General features: G+C 37.4%; 2 protein-coding genes across 3 annotated transcripts; both read left to right on the top strand.

Moving 5' to 3' along the window:
* The first annotated feature begins 1,998 nt into the window (after window positions 1–1,998).
* On the top strand, window positions 1,999–8,596 carry LOC592304 (cyclin-D1-binding protein 1 homolog). 2 transcript variants are annotated; one of them, XM_030975761.1, is made up of 9 exons: window positions 1,999–2,131; window positions 3,664–3,776; window positions 4,175–4,234; window positions 4,913–5,074; window positions 5,695–5,791; window positions 6,160–6,304; window positions 6,675–6,836; window positions 7,202–7,363; window positions 8,052–8,596. In XM_030975761.1, exons 2-9 carry the CDS (start codon window positions 3,695–3,697, stop codon window positions 8,226–8,228), a joined length of 1,047 nt encoding a protein of 348 aa, XP_030831621.1. In that variant the 5' UTR covers window positions 1,999–2,131; window positions 3,664–3,694; the 3' UTR covers window positions 8,229–8,596. The 2 variants fall into 2 exon arrangements, with proteins under 2 accessions (XP_030831621.1, XP_030831620.1); XM_030975760.1 differs by having other exon boundaries at window positions 6,157–6,304.
* A 440-nt stretch (window positions 8,597–9,036) lies between these two features.
* On the top strand, window positions 9,037–17,021 carry LOC115920388 (coiled-coil domain-containing protein 1-like). Its single transcript, XM_030976113.1, has 4 exons — window positions 9,037–10,459; window positions 10,520–10,719; window positions 10,870–10,956; window positions 16,818–17,021. The coding sequence occupies exons 1-4, from the start codon at window positions 9,916–9,918 to the stop codon at window positions 17,019–17,021; spliced, it is 1,035 nt and encodes a 344-aa protein (XP_030831973.1). The 5' UTR covers window positions 9,037–9,915.
* The last annotated feature ends 7,343 nt before the right edge of the window (window positions 17,022–24,364 follow it).

Genomic DNA, 24,364 nt, shown 5'->3' with positions numbered 1-24,364 from the left:
TGTTCATGCCATCAATTTCGGAATACATTAAAAAAAGGTTTTATTTTTATGGGACGTGCGAGAATGCACCCCCTAATTTACAATCCCATAATTATGCAAAGAAAGGGTATGTTGATGTGAAACTTCAGACATAGTGAGATTAAACTATGATGATATGCATCATTCGAAAAAGAAAGTCAAATTTTGGTTTTAAAGATGTCTAATGACAAGAAATAATAAGGGAGAAATTTCTGTTACTGGTGTTGTGGTCGTTCGATGATTCAATGACGAAATTAGTTCATCATCTTCATCAACTCCTTTGCTTTCCAAGAATATCTAACATATATTATGTCAAGTTCAGTACCAGTCCGGAGCCAGCAAAATACAAGTGTACCAAAAAGGCCATTCAAGAAATCTATGCCTCGGACAGCCGATGGTTTTCATTGGCTGTTGTATATTGTACATGGTATCATTATTTTTTGGACTACAACCGTGCGTCATATTTTAAAAAATTATTATTATTATTAATAATAAAACCCAAATGAACTCAATTGAATTGGATCAAATGTTTCTCTTTGTCTCTTCTTTTTATAACTTGACTCTTGTGTACCTGCCCTCTCTTCTAAGTATTCATTGCAAATATATTCCAACTGTGTGAATCGATATGCCCTTGGGCTCTGTCTCTCTCTTTTTCTCTCTCCCTATGTCACTCTTGTCTCAATCTGCCCAAGAACCTCATTCCTTCCCAAATAATGTTCATAAATTTTAATGGAATATATGTATAATATGTCTTCAAGCTTAAAACATACAATTTACACATTTAATTCAGAAAAATATAGTTTTACATGGCAAGAAAACTACCCCCCCCCCCCCCGCAAGGACAACCACCCCAAGGAAAATTACCCCCCCCCCCCCCCCCACTAGGATTTTTTTTTTTGGTGGGGGGTGATTTGTGGAGGGGGTTAATTTTCTGGGAGGTAATTGTCCTCGGGAGGGTGGTTGTCACCGGTTTTCCATGGGGGTTGGTAATTTCTGGGGGGTTATAGTCCTTGGGAGGTAGTTTTCGGCGCGGGTGATTGCCCAGGGGTAATTTACCTAGAACCCCCCCTTGAAATAAATGCAAAATACATGCCAAGATAATAACATTTTAATCTTTTTTACATATATGTTATGCAATTGTTATGCAATCAGCAAAAACTGTGTATCTGCATTAACAGCTTCTATTACAATAGCATGAGTTATGTCTGTCTGCAAATGTTACTTGCAAATATGTTTTGAAACTTTGACCACACCTGATACATAAAGATTACTGCTTCAACCAGAGTGAAGGGGAAAAAGTATTGAAGTATTTTCAGTAAAAGGGGCACCTATCAGATTTGATTAGGGGCATTTATTAGAGATGAAAAGGGGCACTCCTTAAAAGGGAAAATACATGATTATAGTACAAAGGAATCATGGACACTTGTTGAAGGATGCTACCCCTCCTTTATTTGGCAAGTGCCCATGTTTCCAGTTGGCGTTTCCTTTGTACTCTGAGGAGGCGGATATATGAGGGATTTTTCCCCTTTCTTTTTAATTCTTATGTTTAAACTCTATTGAAGTTCTTGTTTTTGTCATATGTATCATATCTTGTCCGTATTATACTGTATATCTTGAAAATGGAAACAATACAAAGAATTAAAAAGTATATGTACATGTATATAGGTAGATTGGAGGAGATATAGTAATCATTTCAATAATTTAGAAATCTCTCCCTACATTGAGGAGGCCTACATAATTGGGGGGGGGGGGGGCAGGAGAAGGTGTTTTTTTACATTTAAAAAAAAATGTATTGGCCTAATAAATTTCCATTTATGTTCACATATATGGGTATAATAATTTCATGTTATCATATCTCTTCTTGTCATGTTATGTTATCTGTTCATGTTATGTTATTTTTTTTTAAACGCAAGAAATAAAAAAAATCTTTAGAAAATGAAAAAAAATTAGACGTGCGTACGTGTAAATGATACACTTATCGTATCCTTTTGAGATACCATACATGCTACTGTGCAGAAATTCGCGTGGATCATTTAGACAACACTCTTCTTTTAAAAAAAAACATCATCTCATCCATTGTAGCCTTCCATACGCTGTTTCCAAGTAGTTGACGGTAAGTCTTATTATATTGGTCTAAAATTATCAGTCATGTGTGTTAATTTCCCGTTTTCCCCCTTCAAACTGGTAAACCACGTTTGATGTTGTTTTTCTAATCTGGTCCCACACGTTGAATTCTGCGTGTGCTCTTAGTCAAGACAAGACGAATTGCACAACCAATGGCAATTCAATAGAAATAATTGCAATATGCACTGCAATGCCACTATCATATGTGAGAGGGATCATTGACAGTCAGACAGTGACATGCAATTTTATTAGTAGGCCTATATCAATTAGTTTATTGTGATCCTTTTATTTCAGGGGTGCTAATGATATTTTTCTTGATTAGGACAGTTTAGGTCTATTATTTATCTTAAATTTAAAGTCAAAATGTTTTAACTCTAAATTCTGATATTTTTAATATCTTCACCTCTGTCTCTCCCCCCCCCCTCTCTCTCTCTCTCTCCCTATCACTCCCTCTCTCTTTCTTTCTCTCTCTTTTTCCTTATTTCCTCTCCTTTGATATATGATGACAGTCTAGGTCTACCCTGGGGTACCAAAAAAAATTCGGCCATTTTGTTGAATTTTTTTTTTTTTTTTTAAGGCTGTACCCTGGGTTACCAAAAAGTGGGAAATTATTTTTGTGTGATTTTTTCAACCTTCAATTGTGTCCAATGTTCTTGTAAAAAATCCTTTAAGTCCTGTATTTCTAAAATTCATTGTTGTTATGAGTAATTATTCTATTATTGATATCATTTCATGCTGTTATGATACACCCTGTATTATTATTGTGGTATAATTAAAATTATTAATTATAAATGAAAGTTCTATTTTGTGTTATGATGCTATCTGTGTACAGCAGTCATGATAATCTCATGTGTTGTAAATAAACAAATTTTCCAATTGAATAATAAAAATGAAAATCACATTATGAAGTGGTATTATCTTTTATTTTCTGTCTTGGCAAGAATGAGGAGAATTTCTCTACAGCACGAGATCGAGCTCTTTCAACTTTCTCGGCCCTTGTAATCTTCCGTCTTTTACGTCCTTTCCCTTTCAGTAAATCCCCGTATCCACCATCACCTTCCACCCATGGCATTTTCAAAGTTTGAAAGTTTGACAGTAACGCGCACGTTAACTATGTCGATGATGCGATGTTTGTTTGTTGTTGTTTTTTCGAAAGAGTATACAGGTACGGTACGTACGTGCAATAACATCAAGTTCTAAAATAGCCGCGTGTCGGGACCGGACGCCGGAGCTAGCTAGCACTATAGTGTGCGATAGCCACCGTAGTGCGCTTGTGATCGTGAGCGAGCGCTATAGCGCGAGCAGTGCATGCATGCACACCATGCATAGTAAACACCATAGAGATACCACGGAACTATGTACACGCACTTCATACATTGTACTCGAGTGGACGCGAGATGGCGCTACACAACGCGGTACCCCGGGGTAACGCGTGGTGCATCATATTATGGGATTTATAGAATCCACCACATGTGGACATTCAGTGTGTATTTTTAACAATATTTTTACAATGTGTGACAGATCTTTGTACCTGAAGCGGAGAGCAAGACGGATGGCAGCCAAGTCAAGAAGCACAGATGATGTCTTTAGAAGTTTTGGAGAAAATCTGCAACTTGTTGTTGATAAGTTGAGAGGTAAGGAAAGTGTATCATTCAGAATCATCAGAATTAATCTCTTCTAAAATCCATTTTAAAGTGTAATTTTTAATTAATACATTACAGGATAAACAAGGAAAGGAGACAAAATGCTGCAATTTATGTTAGAAAACTTAGATATGTTCAATGTTGGTATATATATTGAAAATTACATGTAACATCTTTGAAACATTTTTCTAAATCTGTTATAATTGCTGTGTGATGTTACCATTGTTATTTTGTTATATTGCTTTTGTATTTTGATGATGGTAATATTATATTCCGCCACATCGCTTCCTCTCAGTCTCCCATATTTTGCATACATGCATGTTCTCTGCTGTAGTAGCAACTTTTTGTTTCCACTTTCCTTTATTTCTCATTATTTGCATTTAATTCAGAAAATGTGCCTCCAAGGGATGCTACAGATTTTAACTTGGCTGAATATTGGACCAAGATGGGTAAGTTATCCAACTCAAGAGCTTAGCTGACATATGAAGATATTTATCTTTGTGATTCACGTAGAAGTATCTCTATATATCACAATAGAAAAGTTTGAAGCTTTTACTTGATTTTGCCTTGGAATGCACAAGTATTTGATTACAGGCATTTTAAGACCATGCCAATAATGCTGTACTAAACATATCCCCTATAATGTTGTTGAGTAGAATGCTAAAATGTGCCCTTTTATGCTTCCTGTTACTTGTACTATGTAGTAAACTGTAGACTACCATAAGCTTAAATACTTACCATTAACAAATTTGATCATGAAAAATTGTGTGATGAATCCAAAGTTCATAATAAATCCTTTAAAATAGTAGCTTTCACTGCAAGGTTTCTTGCATGGTATCTTTTCATGTTAATGATTTGTGATGTGTGATATCAGATAATATTTGTAATTGTTTACAATCAAATCAGCCTCAACCCAGTGTTTCTAAAACACCATTAATAAGTCATTCTAATCTGATTGCTCAAAAATACAGTACAAAGCAAGTTTTTAGGAGTCATGATCTAACTTGAAGACCTTGCCACATCCAGAGACTACCATCAAAGCTATATCCAAACTCCAAAAAACTCCAAAAGTTTGGCCCTGTGCTTTTTAATCTCACTCTGGTCTTTCCTTGTTTAACCTTTTCCAGAGATGGTCTTCAAAGCAATGTCCTTTGAAGCAACCAAGCTAGCCATGTGTTTCGCTAGTCCACCGGTTCCCAGCCCAGAGGAATGCCAGTCTCTCATGAGCTCAGTGGAGATGAAGACGGTCGCATTGGTGTCCCTCTACTATGGGCTGCCCAAAGAACAAGGTAAGCCATAAGGATGCTCTCTTTAAGACAGTTACACACTTGAAAAAGCGAACTAGGGTGGTATTCTGAGCACAATTATATCTCTGAAATAAAATCAGTATTGTGACACCAGGTTTTATGTTTCATTTTATCTCAATTTCTAACTTCTTGCTTTGTAATTCAGTCATACTCTTCATTATATATCTCACTAAAATAATTCTCAGAATACCGATTTATGAAAGATTTTAAGGGTATTTTACCTCCCTCTCTTTCTCTCTCTCTCTCTCTCTCCCTGTAACTGACCTCAAAAAGAATTAGTGCGGTAACTCACCTGTCATGTTCGGGTTTGGTTTTGGTTCAGCAAGGTCCTGTATTTTTCGGCTAAACTTAGCAAATTTACATATGAACAAAAAATTAGGGGTCCTAGGTTCTTGGAATGCCATCGCTGAAGATTTAGAATGTTGCTATTTTATTAGTTCCTTTTACCAAATATTTCAATGTATATTGTTTATCTATTTGTTTAATCTTTTTGACATGAATTTTAATAAATAATAGATCATACTTTCTCTCATGCTCTCTCTCTCTCTCTCTCTCCTATGTTCACTCTGTTATTTATACTTTATTTTCTTTCTTTATCTCAGGGGTGACATTACGAAAGCGTACAAGGAACCTGGTGATTGGTGTAGTAGAGAGCATCAAGGAACTTGCAGAGAATATCAAGAGGGCAGGTTACAAGAGGTAATTAATTTACAAAAGCAAGTGTGGGGTTTCCACCATTTTGTTTTTCTTCAGAGTATTTTCAAGCTGTCCATAGCTCAATCACTGTGTGCCTCCATTTATTTTTCACAGTCTGTGACTTTCAAAGTGTATACCAGCATTACGTTTATACTTTGCTTACTATCACTCTTGAAAATCATTTCTTTTCGTAATTTGATCTGTAAAATTTTACGAGCGAAAATGAATTTCTGAATGGATAATAAATGCTTAATTTTACTCAACTAACAAAAAAATAAATTATAAATTGGAAAAAGCAATAAAACATTTGAAAATGACATAGTGTTGACCATATATTCATTCTTTCATTCATTCATTCATTTACTCAGTAGTGAGGATCAGTTGAAGTCAACAGGAGCAGTATGGGCGTCATGTGACATCTTCCACTCCTCCGCCAAAAACAACAAGGAAGCCGTCTTGAAGGAACTCAAGTCTACGTCGGGGCTTGTCAAAGATGCTTTTGAAGAATTGAATGAGGTAAAGAGGAAAGGATTTCATGAGTTTTTATAGAATAGCATGCAACATACCCTAGGTTTAAACTAACAGAATTCATTATATAGCTATAGGATTAGGAATTAATTTATACACAGTGTGAACGTTGTGTAGGGAACAATTGTTTAACGAAAAGTATAATATATTTGAGGACTATTTCCAATAAAAATTTTAGAAAAAGAATCATGGTCCTGCTCCAGGCTGAACAGCATATCATACAAAAATTGTGCAGCTGTCAGGTCAATAGACTTCATGAATCTTTTAAGTAAATAGCATTTTAGCCATAATTTATAAAAAATATGGAGGAATTTTAATTGACAAATCCCTAACCTTGATTATGTTTCGACATTTCCAGGCTAAGGATACAAATGGTAGCAGCGTTGATGGCATGGGATTCATGATGACCGATGATGAGCCTGAGCTTGACCAAGAAGAAGAGGCAGTATGGTCAGACCAGGACAAGGCGGTCATTCATCCGGCCCTTGGGCTGGCCAATGCCTGTAAGGCTTGTGTGAAGGTAAGTTTTGAGGCGTGTCTGTCTCTCTCATATGTTCTGTGATAATATTCCTATAAGTCTCATTATCTCTGAATGTCATTCACCCAACAACTATTATTATTATTATTTTTTTTTAATACTTATTAGGAGGGAGCCTTTATATTCCTTCGAGAGGTTAAGTTGAAGGGGAGGGGGGCTTGTCCCTGCAGTTTTGTTAGCCTTTACCTAACAATTTGACAAACATGAACTTTAAAAAGAAAAAAACAGCAGTTCATCAGATTGTGGTATACATTTGATGCGGTAACACTTACACTAATTAATACCACATTTCATCTTGGATCATGATGTAGCTAATACTCTTTTTTTTGGTGATGTTTATCATACAGAAAGTCACAGAAGCCATCAATAGGAGTGGAAAGTCTGTGGAGATGGTGCACATAAATGAGCTTGACGAGGTGGTAGAGATAGCAGACGAGATCAGTCCGGACCTGGATGAGTTGGTGTCCTGCCTGTATGCTCCTATGAACTATACTGTGATACGAGCCAATGTGAGTAGGACCTGGACTAGATCCCTCTCTCCCTCCCCCTCTCTCTCTCTCTCTCTCTCTCTCCTGTATGTATGCTCATATAACCTATACTGTAGTACAAGCCAATTTGAGTAGGACCAAGGGTTACAAAAGAATATGTAAATGAATTACAAAGATATGAGACTTAAACAGAAGATTAAACACAATTCAATGCTTAATGTAGATCCTTAGCTATTTCTTGAGCTTGGATATCTCTTCTGGAGTATCCTGACAAAGACTTGTCTGTTTGATGTCTGCCCCTTTTTTGCTGGATAGACCTTGACCAATGGTTCCATCCGGTCCCTCAGTTCTAGTTACAGTACAACTACTTAAATCCTAAAATTCCTGATAACTTTGTACGATAGATACATAATTTACTTGAGTGTGTGTGTGTGTGTCTTGGGTTTTTACAGACGTGTATCAATCAGATATGATTATTTACGTCTGGGGACGGACCTTTAAACATCACCATCCGAAAGACGTGACTCAGTTTCGAACCTGCGTCCTCGGCTGAATCAGTTTGTAACTTCCACTTTTAGCTGGATTACAGGCGCACACCACAACGCCTAGTGGATAGATTGTATAATGAACTCATTCACATGCCTTGTTTGTATTTTATTCAACAACATAAAATAATCTTCTTCTTTTTAATTCACTCTTTCCCCCACAGGCTTCACTGATGGCTGACGTCTTACACAAGCTTCTGAACATGGTCAGAGCCTCCCACATAGTGACAACAGATGACCCTAAGATAGACAACTCTAAGTGGTTGGACTTCTTGGCCAAGGCCATTGACCACAACGTTGACCAGATCAAGAACATTACCAAGGAAGAAATTCCAAGATGATGATTGAGATGAAGAGCAAACTTCAAATAGAAACAAAGACTTTTTTTTCTACAAAAGTGATTCCATTTCATGGAATGCAGAGCTCTACTGGTGGATCATGTGTACCTTTAAAAGTTGCAGCTCAAAATATGGAAGAAAGCTAGGTTTTTAACCCAAGGTATATGTGTCAACGGGAGGAGATACAATGATAATATTCATTCTGTTCAAATATAGCGCATAATATATCTATGTACTTCCAATGGACTTTAGATGGAACTGGGTTTTTAACCCACAGTATATGTTTCAACTGGAGGAGATACATGTGTATAATGATAGTATTCTGTTCAAATATTGCACATATCACATTAAAAAATATCTTTAAAGATGAAGTGAAGTTTTGGGGTAATAATGTCAAAGGTCATGGAGGTCAACTAACGAGATAACAGGTTTTAGCCTTGTTATCGCAATATCTCAAGAATCATGTACGTGGTGATGGTATGTAGCACCATAGGAAGACAATTTGATAATATATTTGGGTAAATGGCTGACAGGACATAAAGGACAAATTCCATGAAATATCTGGGTTTTAGCCCTTTTATTGCTATATATATAATTTGAGCCATGAACTTCAAACTTGGTAGCGTGCATCGCCATAGTGAGACAAATTGATCAGATTTTGGGTAAAAGAAGGTCAAACGTCAAAGGTCAGCAAGTCAATTTACAATCTTAACCTTGTTATGACCCCGGGTTATGACCAAATGAATTACTATTTGAAAATATTTTAGTTGTGAACTTAAAACCTGTAACTAGTATGCATCACTATGGGGGGGGGGGGGGGGGGGGGGGGGGAACAAGTTATCAGATTTTTGGGATTGTCATGTCAAAGATGAAAGGTCATGAAGATCAATTGACACATTTAAGTATAGGCTTTTTGTTGTCGTTGTGATATTCCAAGAATAATTCAAGCCAGGATCCTAACTAAATTTAGGCGGTGGTATATTTGAGAGGCAGCCAAATTTTTCTTGTTAGGTATTGCTCATTGGATTAGTAATAACTCTCTTGATCATAAACCTTGGTTCATTCGCTTTGAATCAAGGCTTATGATGAAGATAATAAGTTTTGATTGTACTATCCAGAAATAAACCTGTCTACAGAAGATGTTATACTCTCTGTCTGCCTAAAGTTGTCTTGAGAAGGCAAGAGCTCCTCATGCAATATGCATTAATAAACAGTATTTTTATGAATAATAATGTGCTAAATTTGCTTAATTTGTTCGGAAATCAAATTAATTTCAAGTGATATGGAATTTATTATAACGCTGCTTCAACATACAACTACAATTTTTACATTGCTCCAGCCAATATACCACACAGTTTTCCATTTTTATTATAGATGCACCTGATAATACATATTAGATATTTGAAATATCAAATAATATCTGAGAAACTGCAATATCTTACACACTAGATTACTCTATATGGACATTACTTCTCCTGTGATGTTTATTTTGATATGGAGTTTACCTTCTCAATATTAATTTTGTAGGGTACTCTTTGAATTGTTCTTGCTGCAAATTGTATGCCATACTCTCAGTATATGCGATGTGATTGTATCAAATACAGTACTATCATCATCATTCTCTGTAATACATTAGTGTGGACTGTGGAATCATGATCTATTGTGATTTGGGGGGAATTATTATGTATCTATGACAATATTACAGCATGGATGCATTGACATAAAAGCATGTGATGACGATGATGATGATGATGTTGATGTTTGTTATGATGATGATGATGATGTTGATGTTTATGATGATGATGATGATGATGTTTTTGATGATGTTGTTGATGATGATGATGTTGATGTTTGTGATGATGATGATGATGATGATGATGAAGTTGATGATGATGATGTTGATGATGATGATGATGTTTTTGATGATGTTTTTGATGATGTTGATGTTTGTGATGATGATGATGTTTGTGATGATGTTGATGTTTGTGATGATGATGATGATGATGATGATGATGATGATGATGATGTTGATGTTCATGATGATGATGATGTTGATGTTTGTGATGATGATGATGATGATGATGTTGATGATGTTGATGTTTTTGATGATGTTGATGTTTGTGATGATGATGATGATGATGATGTTGATGATGTTGATGTTTTTGATGATGTTGATGTTTGTGATGATGATGATGATGATGATGTTGATGTTTCTGATGATGATGTTGATGATGGTAAAGAAACTGCTGATACTAACGATGTTTGTTACATTGGGTATGCTGATAATGATGGAGATGATGATGATGAAGAAATTGATGATGATGATGTTGATGATGATGTTGATGTTTGTGATGATGATGATGATGATGATGATGATGTTGATGTTTGTTGTGATGATGTTGATGTTTGTGATGATGATGATGATGATGATGAAGTTGATGATGATGATGTTGATGATGATGATGATGTTTTTGATGATGTTGATGATGATGATGTTGATGTTTGTTATGATGATGTTGATGTTTGTGATGATGTTGATGATGATGATGTTTTTGATGATGTTTTTGATGATGTTGATGTTTGTGATGATGTTGATGTTTGTGATGATGTTGATGTTTGTGATGATGTTGATGTTTGTGATGAGGATGATGATGATGATGATGATGATGTTGATGTTCATGATGATGATGATGTTGATGTTTGTGATGATGATGATGATGATGATGATGTTGATGATGTTGATGTTGTTGATGATATTGATGTTTGTGATGAACTGATGATGATGATGATGATGTTGATGTTTGTGATGATGATGTTGATGATGGTAAAGAAACTGCTGATACTAACGATGTTTGTTACATTGGGTATGCTGATAATGATGGAGATGATGATGATGAAGAAATTGATGATGCTATTGAATAAATCACATAATATCCCCCTCCCCCTCCCGCCCAGAGTGAATTGAGTTTTAAAATCTCTCATGTGTGTTATGGCTCTATATTGTTCTTAGTTTTATAAGAAAATCAAGGGCGAGGTGTGTCCACCCTGAGAAAATTTGTTATTTCTAAATCCCTCAGGCAATAGCCTATTATTATCCACAAATGAAAGGAAAACTTGGCACACATGCCACCTTCAAGGAGGGTGTTTTCGGATGGGAGAATCCCCCCCCCCCCACCATCCGCAAATATTTGATACAAATATTATTTTGATGATGCTGTTTTCTATGATATTGATAGGTTATTCCCAAGACGTCATGCTAGAATGAGAGTTAATGCGGCCTTTAATTAAAGGTCATACAAAGTTTTGGGAAATTTTGAAAATTTACAATTTTAAAATATTTGGATGCCCTGTGGATGTATTTAAAGCACTAAAAAAAATTATCCCCCTAAAACACTTCTGTTTTCGAGAAAAATTGAATAAAAAAATTTACCGGTGCTCCCTGTAAATTTTTATAAATTTCAAATAGCGCCTATGGCCGTGCAATGTTAGCTGCGACCATGAAAATCTCAGAATATGTAGTTGTGATATATAATTTCGAAACGAGAATAGCTAATCGGTCGATTTTAGTCAAGGAAAATTGTTTCATAACTAAATTAATATCTTGATCTTGAGAGGGAACTATACAACATAAAGAGTTTATTATTTATAATTTCATAACTTTAGACTCGATTCCAACCGCGACAACGATCAATGAATATTGTAGGAACGCATATGCCTTCAATATGTTAATTTGAACCAAATTCATGACCCCATACCAAAACTTTGTAATACATTTAAGATTCCGCTCTGAAATTCGCGTGTCGCTGGCCCCCTCTACTTGAAACTGGCTCTTAATTAAACCAAATACATTCTGGACAGACTACCAATTCTTCCGCATTCATACCATTTTGCCCCTTTTTGTAGCGGACCTGGGCAAATTAGAGCACCCTGAAGGAAAAAAGAACCTCTGGTACCATCCCCGTCTCTTTCACTCTTTCTTGTTCTCCTCCTCTTTCTTTTGCTCCTTATACTATAAAAGAATAATCGAAATTGATCACATAGTTTCTATAAGATTTTGATTGTCGGGAGCGTATCCGGACACTTATACCCCCTGGACATCCACCCCCGGAAAATCACCCCAAGTCAACTACCCCCTAGGACAACTACCCCCTAGGTCAACTATCCTCTAGGGAGACTACCCCCGGGACAATTCCCCCGGACAACTACCCCTAGGATAGTTGTCCGGGGGGAAGTTGTCCTAGAGGATGGTTGTCCTAGGGGGCAGTTGTCTGAGGGGTAGTTGTCCGGGGGTAGTTGTCCCAGGGGGTAGTCGTCCTAGAGGGTGGTTGCCCTAGGGGTAAGTTGTCCTAGGGGGTAGTTGACTGGGATGGTTATCCGGGGGTGGATGTCCAGGGGGTAGGTGTCCCAGAACCGTCAGGACAATTACCCCCCGGAAAATTACCCCCAAGGACAATATCCACCCTCTAGGAAGACTACCCCCGGGACAATTCCCCGGACAACTACCACTAGGATAGTTGTCCGGGGGAAGTTGTCCTAGAGGATGGTTGTCCTAGGGGGCAGTTGTCTGAGGGGTAGTTGTCCGGGGGTAGTTGTCCCAGGGGGTAGTTGTCCCAGGGGGTAGTTGTCCTAGAGGGTGGTTGCCCTAAGGGTAAGTTGTCCTAGGGGGTAGTTGACTGGGATGGGTATCCGGGGTGGATGTCCAGGGGGTAGGTGTCCCAGAACCGTCAGGACAATAACCCCCTAGATAATCACCCACAGAAAATTACCTCCTATAGGACAATTACACCCCCACCCAAGGACAACCAAGGACAAATAGCCCTCCCCCAAAAAATTACCCCCCCCCCCCCGGCCCCTGTTCATGAAAGGGGAATAGAAGACTACCCTGTTAATAAATTGGTTTCAATACAAAAATCGGGGGTAATTGTCCTCGGGGGGGGGGGGGTTGGTTGTCCAAGGGGGTAATTGTATTCAGGGGTAGTTGTCCTCAGGGGTAGTTGTCCTCAGGGGTAGTTGTCCTCAGGGGTAGTTGTCCTCAGGGGTAGTTGTCCTAGGGGTTATTTTCTGGGGGGTCGTGATTATTATCATCATTTCCACCACCACCACCATCATCACTAACATATTACGTAACTTTCGCCATTATCATCATTGAACCTATGCACAATCATCATCATCACCTAATTATTTCATCACTACAACCCACTGGCGTACTGATGGGGGAGCCCGGGGAGGGGAGGGGGAGTTGCCCCCCTCACCCCAAAAAATCAAACGTGGTTTATTGTTAATTCGATACCAGTGGTTTACAAAATGTTGCTGAAATGTCTCACTTTTTTGTAAATTATACTTTTGTTTCTTTCTGCCCCCAACAAAATGTTTTCGCTCATTACGCCACTGCCCGGCCCCCCCCCCCCCCCCACTCAGATGTTGGAATGACCGCATGCGTGTTGCCAAAATGTACGATAAAGGGGTATTTTTCGTGCGACAAAGTCCGGCCCGAGAATTGTAAAAAAAAAAGGGGTGTATTTGACTTTTTACCCGGAGATTTCTTTAAAAAGGGGGTGTTTTTCTTTTTTTCTCTCATCTCTTTGGACTCCTGAGAAATTATTCCGAATTTAGGGGGGTACATTGAGCATTTTTCCTGATTTAGGGGGGTCTCCAAGGCAGGAAAAGCCCGCGAAAAGCCCGCGAAAGGGGGGTTCGGAAATGTTGGCAGTCCTCAGATAGGGGGTGCTTTCAAAAAGAGGGTACGAGCATATGCGTACCCTAAATAACACTGAGTGGGGGGCCGGGCGCCACTGCTACCATAACCACTGCTACCACCACGACACTACCGCCAACAACAACAACATCATCATTATTCATCATTATCATTAAACCCTCATCTCAATCGTCACTACCAGACGTGTAATTTGGTCTGTATAATTCTCATGAACAAAAAAGAAACATATTCACGTCAATTAGTTTTATTGTATAAAAAAGATTTGGTTTTATTTACAATTTTAGCGCTTGATTTGAAATATAATGCTATATAAAATTATATAAACACTAAAACTTGTTTGTTCATTGTAAAATTTAAGTCTCATTATTTGACGAATCATTCCTCATATTTCTACAAACATGATCGCAAAGACGTTCTAAAATCAATTCTCGAGAAATTTCAATACCTGACTATATTCCCTATCGAAAATATTTTTGGATTAGCACACATAATTTTGTTCTCACATTTCAAAATGTGATAGAAAGGTTACTGAAATTTTCCTAGGGTTGACTTCTCGAAAGTCTCTGTGATCGTGTTATATTTATCAAAGGTCACGAGTATAAAATGTTTGTTTTTTTGTGTATCTACTATAAACATAGTTATATACACATAAAGAAACATTGTTGTTTCGTTGTACAAATCTAGTCTCGTTGTCAGCCCAACTAATTTCTCATTTTCGTTGGCAGTTTTTTGTGGTATGAGTCTGAAATGAGCTTTAATATATACAAGAGAGGTCAATTTGTTGTCTTTGACGAACTTGGCTTCAATGCATTAGAGTGCAGGCCCCTGGTTTGACGGGTGGTTTTTCTTGAAATCAAGTTCTCCTGAATTTGAACTCACCTTTAAAAAAAAAAAACACTTGTAATTGGTAAAGAGCAAGAGAATAATGTTTTTAAAGCAAAATAATTGCTTCAAAATCGCTTTCGGAAACACAGAAAAAGATACACTAGGTGTTCTTTACTGCACGATAAATCAGAAATCAGAAAGAGTACGGTTTCTTGTTGTTATGATTGAAACTTAGTATCGAGCGTGGGTTTCAAGGAAAAAAAACGTGACGCAGCTAACTTTCAACTAATCAGCGATTGAGAATGCGATCACGTGCCAATTACGAAACAATGCCATCGTGTATACTGATGTTCAAAAAGCCGCCATTTGTATACGTTCAAATGTGGATTGAAACCATTTTCTTTATTAGAGCGTATTATTCAATGTACAGAGTCCCCCCCCCCCCCCCCCCCCCACCCAGGTGCGGATCAGAGATTTTCCAAAAAGGGGTGGGGGCGTGAACTGAACTCAATTGCGGACGCGAAGCCTTAACGGCGTGGGGTCCGGGGCCCGCCTATTTTAAACCTTGAGTTCTATACTATGGTGCTCTTTTGCTTACCTAAATTATTTCAATTTGCATACTAGTGGGGCCACGTCCTCCTAAAGAAATATACGGTAAAACTGCTGGGAATATGTCTCGCGACATACATTCGATATTTTTTAAAGTATATTTCAGTTAGTATACATGTACCTATTTATATTTCGTTGTTTTGTCACATTACTATTGGGACATCCTAGCCTATAATAAAGAAAAGCTGTAATGATAAGAACCCTATCATGTACAGAGCCCCACCCCGCTCTGTACCGTGATGGTCTACCTTCGGTTAATACCGATTATTCCATCTCCGAATGCTTAGAAGTTTTCCAAAACCAGCTAATATTTGTAAGGAAAAATGTGAGCAATTGATTTTAAATCCTGTGAATTGTTTTCTTGTTCTATTCTTAGGTCTAAGACAAATGTGTTTTTTTGGTTTCTTTAATGATTTTGATTCCATTCGATTTCATTTCATTTGAATTAATTTTGTATTAATGATTTAGGTATATACAAAGTATGTCCGTTTATCCCATTCATGGGACTGTCTTGCAATCGCTTGTATTGCACAAGATTTATTCTCTTCTTTTCAAATCAGACGATAATGTGTTTAGATTTCACATTGGGGCAGCCTGCTTTTTGTTAAATGGAAAAGAAAAACAAACACAAGTATTTCCAAGTTTGGCATAACTCTTTGTGTCATTTGAAATTGTTTCGTTTTGTTTTGTGCTATATCGTAACATTATTGCAAATTCAATAACCTTTTACCAAATCTTGCTTAAGCTCGACAGTGTATTTTGTTCGGTTCATATGATTTGAATTTCATCCTGAAAAGTTTTTCATGAATTGATTCTTTTTAACTAACGTTCATCGGTCAAGACATAGTAATGCCAGAATTCCTGTTTAGAGCTATCATCAAATATACATATACAAAAGATGAAGAATAGAATGGATATTTACAATACTTACCTAACACTGTATTTCGAAAAAAATATCAAATATCGTTATGACCCCCCCCCCCCAAAAGATTGACTATACCAATTTACTACCTTTAATTATGATATTGCATATATTATTTGCGATTTCCATATTAGATGTGCTTTTCTTAATTGCAGAAATTAACAAATCGCAAAATGTCCATTGCTGTAAAGTCTTGACAAATTATTGCTTTATCTTTGTCGTTCTTTTTGGTGATACTTACCTAACTACAAAAAAGAGAGTTATCCAATACAAGTCATTTGGATTTCATTTATATTCACTTCAAAGTGCTTGCAATAATATGTTGTGGGATTAATTCGACTTTTAGTACACAACGGCTTTCGAATGCAAGAAAAACGCATGGCGATTTGTAAATTTCTGAAATTGAGAAATGTAACAAAGAAAGAGAAATTGAAATTGAATTGAAATTGAATTGAATTAAAAAATAAATATAATTTGATATTTTATCGAATACAGTGTCTGTCTACATCATTCTCTCCAGCTCGGCTACGACTTCGTCGATGCTAGGTCGGCAGAGTTGAGAGCTCTGTCGACAGATGTTGCCGATGGCGGTGAGATCGGCGTTGGTCGTAGCACCTCCCATCAAGGTGAGAAGTCTTCCGAGCTGGAACACGTCACTCGAGACCGAGGTCAGCACGTCATCGAGGGCGCATTCAGGGGCGATGTGGACATACACCTCCTGTAAAAATAAGAGGGACAAAATGACGATTGAAATTCTTTTAAATAAAAGGGGATCTGTTCATATCTTTAATTACCATCAACTTGATTGCACACTGAGAACATCACAAGCTACTGAAGTATAAATGATATCAACTTGAATAGCATAATATGACATAATTATGTGGGTAGATAGCCAAGAAAGAGAAGCGTGCCGGGCCCCATTCTGAATATTTTTGAGATCCTGTGGGTACATTGTCTATGATGTCAACAAAAATATGAAAAACAATAATTAGCCAAATAATCCTGTTTGTAATGTCGATCTATTCGCTTGTTCTGCCCCTTCCTCTTTTTCTCACACACACACACAATGATTTACCAAATTTCATAGAAATCACATTACACGAAAAGAAAAAACACAATAATCAATATACCTTTCTACGGTACTTCTCCTTGTCTTCAGCGGAAAAGCGGTAGAAGTAAGGTCTATCGCAAGGACACGCGAGCCCAAAGTCAACGATAACTGCTTGCCATCGGCCAGTTGGTGTCTTCCGGAGCAAGCAGTTATCTTCTTTAAGGTCGTTCATGAGAAAGCCTTTCTCATGGATGCGACCGAGGGACTTGGCGATGTCGAGAGCCAGAGCAAACCTGTTTGAAAGAAAGAAGGACAGTAATTGCTTGTTTTTTAATGCTGGTTGATGCATTTAATCAGCATTATTTTACACAAACTGTCTACTGCGCTAAAGTACAACGACATCAATCATCTTCATTGTTTACTTTACCTGGGTCGAAAGTGGCAAATGGAGATCAATGTATTTCCACAGACTGCTGTCATATCCACTAGGCCTCTATCAAAATAATGTTGCATTCACATAAAGATTTTTGATCGTTCAAAGCCTAAAAGATTTAAAGAGAAACTCATCTGTACTCACCAGTCATGCTGACTTAGCGCTAGCTTTCGCATGCCACGGCTCAGTGTCCAGGACTCTCCCGTCATCGTATCGCCGACGAAATCCATCGCAAGACCTATCTTACCTGTGCTGATCTCCAAGCATCCAAGGAAAGTGGGAAAGCAATCCTCCCTGCCGAGGACGTCAAGGATGAAAGCTTCCGACTGGATGGCGTTCACCTGTCAGGTTGTACGAGAAGAAAGAAACTTGAGTATAGATACAAGTTCATGACCATTATCAGTTTTTTTTATTTTTTTATGTTTTCATCATCATTATCATTTTTCCCTCTCTTTAGTCATCGTCTGTCGCTACAATGCTCAGTCATAAAGGGGCGGCAACCAAATTATTTTGTTAATTTAGTTAGTTTAAACCAACCTTCCTTGTCATTGCTTTGATGTCGTTAGGTAGTTCGAAGGTTTTCAGCGCGATCGGATGGTCGGTTGCACGATGACGGTAGAGATGTACCGTCCCGTTGGCCCCGCTGCCCAAGAAGACGTCGCCACCGCCCTGGTGAAACGACGTCAGATCAGACATCCCCCAAACGTAGGAGGAGGCTGATGGGCCTTGGGCTGGGACAGCTGCTCTGCTCAAAGGCAAAGTGGTTCCACTATCAGCAGCACTCACTTTTAGAGATCTTGTTAGAGAAGAAAGATATCAAAGTAGTAAAAACAAACAAATAAACAAACAAACAAACAAAACACAAAAACCTTCTCGATTTTTGCATTTGCCCACTTAAATGAAAAGTTAATTAAATGTTATCATTTGTTTAAGAAATTTCCAAACAAATTTGTTTTCTTTCAATGTTGTTAAAGAAAAAAATAATACTGACTCACCGTGAAGCTGTGTATGGAGTAAGTTGGAGAACCACCGTAGAGGCCTGAGCGGGCAGAGGAACTGTTGGAGGGGTACCAGATGGAGGGGTACCAGGGCCACTAGCCCAGGGGCCGGGGCTAGGTGGTCTAATGAATAAATCGAAAAACAGAAGAATTTGTTCATGTTTATCCTATTTTTTTTTACAAGATCGTACTTTCTGACCAGACTACAACTTGTTTGTTTGTATTTAATGTATTTGCTCGTTATTTTGTTTTTTTGTTTATTGAAATTATTTAATGATTTATTTTTTTCAATTCATTCAATCGTTGATTTTCTATTTATCCGAATTTGTATACCATCATTTATTTGTTTGTTTGTTTGTTTGTATATTGGTTTATCACTTATTTGTTTTGACGGGGTAGCCCTTTCAGCTGAAATTACTGTATAACTGTATAACAGTCATATTCCAATGTAGATTTGTTTGTTATTCTTACATGAGGGGTAATGGGATGGTGTCGATGGGGGCTGTGCTAGGAGTAGATGGGTGGGTGGGTGCTACTGCATTGTCTAATGGTGCTGTAGATGGTGTTTGGGAATTATCTCCAGAACACCTAAAAGACAACATAAACACTTACATAAAAAAATTGCCCACCATGATATTGGCCTTTTGTGAGAGTGTTTGTATATTTCGATATTGACTACATGGCATATTGCTCTCGTAAACAAGAAGTTGGAAATGTATATCAATTACACCATTTTAAATTAACAGGAGCATTACTTTTTCATTGTTATTGTGCTTAAGTTATTTAAGTTATTTTTTGTTCTTGATATTTACCAAGAGACACAAGTAGTCGGGCCGCTGTCGGCAGGAGAGAGAACCGTTGGCTGCCATGTCAGATCCTGAAGGGAAAAAAAGAAAAGAAAATCAAACAGTATTTCTCGTGGAAATTCTATAGTTATACAACTATGAATATATTTGTTTGTATCATATTAGCATGCCTTCTTTTTCTCGATTTTAAAATAAGAGCGCCCTATCAGAGTAGACAAACAATTTGAAAACCAATGATACTAATAGAAAGTAACTTATATACCGTCTAACCGATAGGAAAAACAAAAATAGAAGTAAAAAAATAAATGGTTTACTTGGAGATTCTTCAAAGCAGCATCTTTCTGCTTCCTGGTCTCAGCCAGCTCTAGCTCCAAGACCTGGTCCTTCATGGCCTGGTCCAGGTACCTCTCCTCAAATGCCTTAGCCCTTCTTTCTGCTGACACTCTCCTCCTCTCTGATTCTGTCACCAGAGAGCTGATCTTAGTGAGGAGGGCTGCGCTGTCTCCATCAGCCTTAACTCCAAGCTGAGTTGCCAGGCTCTGTCATCCAAAACAAAGCAAGAAGATACAAAAATATGATTTCATTTTGAATTTTGGGTTTCTTATTTCAATCTCTGATATTTGTTATAAATAATATATGATACTTGTTTTTGGTATTAAAGCATACATTTTTAGTTGGACCTTAAAAGGGCCAAAACTTTAAAATCTTAACTTCTCATCTTAACTTGTTAAAATGTAATCATTTTTTTGTGTATTTATACCGCCCTAAAGTGGTAACAATTTGGCCCTATGACACATTACTTTACAAAATATTATCATCATTATAATTTATTTGAATTATGTATAAGGTTATTGTTACTACAGGTATTACCAACATAATCGTTATCATTATCATCCTTGCCATCATAATTACCAGAATAAGTTTGTTGATTTCATATTATTATCGTTGATATTTATATCAAGTGCAAAATTGAGAATTATTATATTAAGGTAGATCTACATTGATTTCAAACATTATTACTGTTTGAGTATTCGATCAAGACTCACAGCAATGCCTTGCTGAAGTTGTTCTTTCTCCAAGTTGTTCTGGAGGTACTTCAGAAGGAGCTTGCCCGACATAGCTGGTATGGGTGAGATGGTAGACGGCAGAGAAAAGCTGGGGTCTTTGAAGGAACTACATAGCTCCTGTTTATATTAAGTTTGAGGCAAAAATGGTAACTTTTTTTTGTATATCGGTGAACTAATGTCCATGTATACCGTATACGGCTAACAGTGACTAGTGACTAACAGTGACACCAGGGAGACATCTCCCTGGTGAACGCAAATTATACTTTCTAAATAGACCTATGTTGTTGTTTTTTTTTCTCTCCATATTTTCTTCCAAATAACTGTGTTTTGTTTTCTTCTTGGATATTGGATTCTTTTCCTCCTAAATACTCCGAAGAAGAGCTTTGTAAACATCTCTCCCTATATTAATTCATATAGATCTAGATCTAGACTCTATCTGTCATATATTTTACGTTGGTTATACTTTTATTTTGGTCGTTTAAAGTATTTGTGTCTGTATCTATCGTTTTCCTTATTTGCTCATTTATTTCATGCATTTAATGTGTTTATTTTTGCTTACATCCAGGGAGTTTGCCATCGGTGGTTTGATGGCATGAGGAGAAACTGACCCGATACAGGGTAAAGGCCTTCCAAGGGTATAGGGGTGTGGGGAACGAATTCGTCCAATACAATACATCGCCTAAATCTCTGTTTCCGTTGATATTATTTAGAAATTGTGATCTAAACGAGGGGGGGGGGGGGGCGAAGGAAAAAAGGAGATGAAGTTGAAATGCATAAGTAGCATATGAAAAGAAAAGGGGGATAATGTCATCACATAAGCGGGTTTGGCAGACATCATGAACAAGATCGTCGTTAACATGCGTGTTTAAGATACGGGAATGGATGTTTGGAACACAAACAAAAGTCAACAAAGAGTTCTTTTTCTTTCGATAAAATATGAAATATTGTTCCGTCTTTCTTCAAATTTGCTCTAAATAATCATTAATGTGTAAAGAATTACGTACTTACCTGGCGGATGAAAATAAGATCTTTAGAAAGAGTGAAAAATAGGCAAAAACTGTCAAAAATTTGGCAGAAAGTTCTCAAGATAGCAAAATTGCAAGAGAATGAGATTTGTTTACATTTTTGTTACCAGGGCGTTAGCTAAGGCGTAAATACTTGCAACGCGCAGCGCATACATGAAGCGCATCATTATGCTTCCAGTTTAGTGGCCCGTATTGGCGTTAAACGCTTTAACCACGCCCTGCCACGCCCTGTGGTAAGCGTAATGCGCAGAAGCCAGCGCCTTGTGATGATACTGTCATTCAAGTTGTCAATGTCAATGTAATGACGTCATCAGAGTTTCACATTTAACTGACCAATCGTGGAGCATGAACATTGCTTACTTTCGAAAATTATTATTTGGTTACCAATACAAAAAAAAAAACACATTTCGTTCCACTTTTAAATGAAATTTAATGATAACATTTTTTTTTTAAAATACAAATTAAAGGGGATCGAAACTGAACGAAAAAGCATTGCTGATTCATCAATTTTTTGTTAAAAAAATAAAGAAAAATATCTCTTAACTGACTAATCACGAAAGGCCTACTATTCATGACGAGCGGTAAAGCAAACTTTTTAACCAATCAGAAGTGATTACTTTCTCAGTTGGAGGGGGAGGGGCCGGAACAGACCTACTCGGATTAGATTGATTTTGAATTATAGGAAATGGAAGTAACTTTGCCGTCAGATTAACACTTACAAACTATACGTGACCTGACCCTATATCGTCGGAGTTATCTTCATACTCAGGATAGGTAATTATTTTGCAGATTGTGCTTCGGCATAAAACTTATCTATTCCCCCCCCCCCCCCCCCCCCCACCCCCTTCACACATACACCCCCCCCCCCCATTCCCGACCTCCCTTCATTATTTCACTCAGCCTCCCCCTCTCTCTCTCTCTCTCTCTCTCTCTCTCTCTCTCTCGCTCTCCGTCTCTCTCTCTCTCTCTCTCTCCCCTTTCCGCCGTCATATACCCATCCCCCGTATCAGGACAATACACACCGGAAACCTACACTCTAAAAACTGAAATGTTAAATCACCATTTAAAAGGGCCGAGGAGTGACCACTCTTTCAAAATGTCAGATTGATACTTTTAACACGCCGGATTCAACCTTTATAGTGTTGGATCCAGCATGTTTAAAGTGTTAATCTACCAGTTTGAAAGAGTGGTCACTCCTCGGCCCTTTTAAATGGTGATTTAACATTTTAGTTTTTAGAGTGTACCCCCTCCCCCAGGATAACCATCCCGGCGAGGACAACTACCCCCAGAAAATTACTCCCTAGGACAATTAACCCTACCCCTGAATATTACCCCTATAGGAAAATACCCCCAAGGATAATCATGCAGGGACAACCACCCCAGGACAATTACTCCCCCTTTCCCCGAAGTTTACCCCTTTGTTCATTAAAGAGGAAGTCCACCCTGATAACATAAGTTGGATTTAATAATTAAAAAAACAAACAGAATTTGGGGTTTTTAATTGTCCCCGGGGTAATTGTCCTAGTGGGTAATATTCCGAGGGCATTTTGTGTGTGTGTGTGTGTGTGTCCAGTGGGGGAGGGAGGGGGGGGGGGGGTTAAGAGCACTTTTTGCCCCGGAACTTATTGGAAAATTACGTCGTCAGATATTTCATTTAGTGGCTTTGGGGGGGGGGGAGGAACACTCTTTTTTTTTTGCCTTCTTTAGCAACAACACAAAAAATGAGGGAGGGGGTTAAGAAATTATCAAATTAGAAGAATATTTAGAAAACAATCTTTGTCAAGAAAGTTACTTTACCGCCGGGTTTGAATAAAAAAGGACCATAAATTCAGTCGTTGTGAAAGTCAATTGTTAAAAAAAAAATCGATCTAACCCTGTAGAAAATTATGAGTCGGTTTTTAAACCCTTTTTTTCCGCATACAAAGCACTTTATTTTCAACCAATTATATAATTAGTAAAGTATCTTTGCACTAAAAGCAAACTGTGCTGACACCTTTGTTTACCATCTTTTGAATATAATATATTTTTTATTTTATTAATGCAGTTAATTAATTTTATGATCATGATTTACTTATACTCATCTAAAAAAATATATTTTATTCATTTTAGATTCTTTATTATTATGAATCAGGCATTCAATCCTTTATTAATTGCCACTTGCATATTAGTAAAGGTCCTCTCCAGGGAATAGACCCTCTACTCCCGATTCATACATTTTTTTTGAAAACAAAATTATACTTAGTCATTTTGTGCCTGACATTACCGACTCAGCTAATTTGAACACTTATAGTGATTACAAGTTGTATACATTTATAAATTTCTCACTTTTTGTCCGATTTCATTCAAACTTTCACCAGTATATACTTTTCGGATTTTTCTGCTTTCCTCTAGACTCAAGAGCTCTAGAGCTAGTGCTTCGAGTTTTCTATCAAGATCGAATTTTCCATAGCTATCCAAGGAGGTATATGAGCTAGTCTTTATTTGCAGTCTCGTATTTAACATAGGTGAGCATTAAATGCAATTCTTCATTTTGAAGTAACAGTTTTTATGTAAAAGTTATAAGCATGTTAATAAATAATCAAATCAGTGAAAAATTTGTTATAAACATTCTGGATTTTCGAGACAGAAATAACCGTCTGGTATAGGGAATTCTATAATAAAACTGATTTGTCAACCTATATTTTGAA

The sequence above is a fragment of the Strongylocentrotus purpuratus genome, unplaced genomic scaffold (genome assembly GCF_000002235.5).
Source record: "Strongylocentrotus purpuratus isolate Spur 01 unplaced genomic scaffold, Spur_5.0 spur5_scaffold_8, whole genome shotgun sequence".
Lineage (NCBI taxonomy): Eukaryota > Metazoa > Echinodermata > Echinoidea > Camarodonta > Strongylocentrotidae > Strongylocentrotus > Strongylocentrotus purpuratus.
Note: the sequence above shows the minus strand (reverse complement) of the source record. Positions and strands in the feature narration are given on the sequence as shown.